The 2,062-nt window shown below is 39.6% G+C and overlaps 1 protein-coding gene across 1 annotated transcript; it reads left to right on the top strand.

Annotated features, from left to right (window-relative positions):
- The first annotated feature begins 231 nt into the window (after positions 1 to 231).
- On the top strand, positions 232 to 645 carry LOC118851109 (60S ribosomal protein L31-like). Its single transcript, XM_036760656.1, has one exon. It carries the CDS (start codon positions 253 to 255, stop codon positions 643 to 645), a length of 393 nt encoding a protein of 130 aa, XP_036616551.1. The 5' UTR covers positions 232 to 252.
- The last annotated feature ends 1,417 nt before the right edge of the window (positions 646 to 2,062 follow it).

Below are 2,062 nucleotides of genomic sequence, written 5' to 3'. Positions count from 1 at the left end.
AGACAATGGTTGTAAAAATTCTTTCCCAGTTTTCTACTTCCCTCCTAATCTTGGTTGCATTGGCTTTGTTTGTGCAAAAACTTTTAAATTCAATGTAATCAAAATTATCCATTTTACATTTCACAATGTTCTCTTGTTTGATCATAAATTCCTCCATTCTCCATAAATATGACAGATGAATTGTTCCTTGGGGCTGTAATTTGTTTATAGTATTAGCCTTTATGCTTCCTTTCCGACCTGGTCCCCGGCAGGATGGCTCCCGCGAAGAAAGGTGGAGAGAAAAAAAAGGGACGTTCCGCCATCAACGAGGTGGTGACCAGGGAGTATACCATCAACATTCACAAGAGGATTCATGGAGTAGGCTTCAAAAAGCGAGCTCCCCGGGCTCTGAAGGAAATTCGCAAATTTGCCATGAAAGAAATGGGAATTCCAGATGTACGCATTGACACCAGACTCAACAAAGCTGTTTGGGCCAAAGGAATAAGGAATGTCCCATACCGTATCCGAGTGCGTTTGTCCAGGAAACGCAATGAGGATGAAGATTCACCTAACAAGCTGTATACCTTGGTTACTTATGTACCTGTCACCACTTTCAAAAGCTTACAGACAGTCAATGTGGATGAAACTAAATTGAACCTCGTTTAAATAAAGTTATAAAATGTCAAAAAAAAATAGTATTAGCCTTTATACCTGGATCATGTAACCATTTGGACTTTCTTCTGGTGTACGGTGTCAAACAGTGGTCTATGCCCAGTTTCTGCCATAGTATTTTCCAGTTTTCCCAGCAGTTTTTGTCAAACAGTGAGTTCTTACCCCAGAAGCTGGTTCTTTAGGTTTATCAAACAGTAGATTGCTATAATCATCAACTACTGTTTCTTGTGTACCTAACCTATTACACTGATCTACTCCTCTATTTCTTGGCCAGTAACGAAGTAACTTTGGTTGCTGCTTTATAATACAATTTAAGATCTAGTATGGTTAGGCCACCTTTCCTAGCATTTCTTTTCAATAATTTCCTGTATATTCTGGACCTTTTGTTCTTCCAGATGAATTTTGATATTATTTTTTTCTGGCTCTATAAAATAGTTTTGGTAGTTTGCTTGGCATGTCACAATAAGTAAATTAATTTAGGTAGAATTGTCATTTTGTTATATTAGATCGGTCTACCCATGTGTTTCAACAATCTAGTTAGCAGCTTCTGTGGGGGTATAAGATCCACCCACAGCCAGCACCCAGAAAGCTGCCAACAGCACAGGTTCTTTTGATCTGCTTAACTAAGGAAAGCAAAGTGAAGGTGTTTGACAAGCTTACTTTAATTCAGCACACAAATGTCATTCACTTAGTTCAGGGAAAAAAACCAGCACCCTGAACTTAAGAACAAATTACAAACAAAGTACAAACATCAACAGACAGACCCAATACAGATTCATAATTAACAACATCTAGGTTCAGCCCGGGAGCTCAGAACAAGGGCTGGCTCAGAGTCATGCACACCACCACTGCTGCAGGAATGAGCTCCAAGGAAGAGAAGGCCAACTCCTAGTTTTATATCTTTTTCAGCATCAGGGGTGAGTCACACATGCGACTCACCCACGTGATCTAGAATCGTCACAAAAAGGAGACTTAAACCCACATGGTCTAAAAGCCTCTGCTGTCCCAGACATGTAAACTAGGCCCTCCCTGGAGTTAGCCCCACCTGGGGCCCCTCCTTAGTTGCCAATCTACACCCACATAGGTTTTACACCTAATAGGGGTTTGGGCCTTGGGCTTAGCACTTAGTAAGACTCAATGAAATACACTGAATTACTCAAAGCAAACAAAAGCCAAACTCTTCAAGGGCACTTGTTGAACTAAGTGCTAAGGAGCCCATTTTTCTTACCAACACACCATGAACAACTGATTTTTTTTTCGATTAAATAGATCTGACTTTATCTGCATGAAAAGTGTTTTGTAACTGTGTTCATATAGTCCCTGGGTTTGTTTTAGTAGGTAGACTCCCAAATATTTTATAATGTCTATAGAAACTTTAAATGAAATTTCTTTTTTTTTCTATCTCTTGCTG

This window comes from Trichosurus vulpecula, chromosome 5 (assembly GCF_011100635.1).
Source record: "Trichosurus vulpecula isolate mTriVul1 chromosome 5, mTriVul1.pri, whole genome shotgun sequence".
NCBI lineage: Eukaryota > Metazoa > Chordata > Mammalia > Diprotodontia > Phalangeridae > Trichosurus > Trichosurus vulpecula.
The sequence above is the reverse complement of the archived record's forward strand: the minus strand, read 5'-3'. Positions and strand labels throughout refer to the sequence as shown.

Excerpts from the sequence above, each read along its gene's own strand:
- LOC118851109 (XM_036760656.1), top strand. The coding sequence starts at position 253 with ATGGCTCCCGCGAAGAAAGGTGGAGAGAAAAAAAAGGGACGTTCCGCC.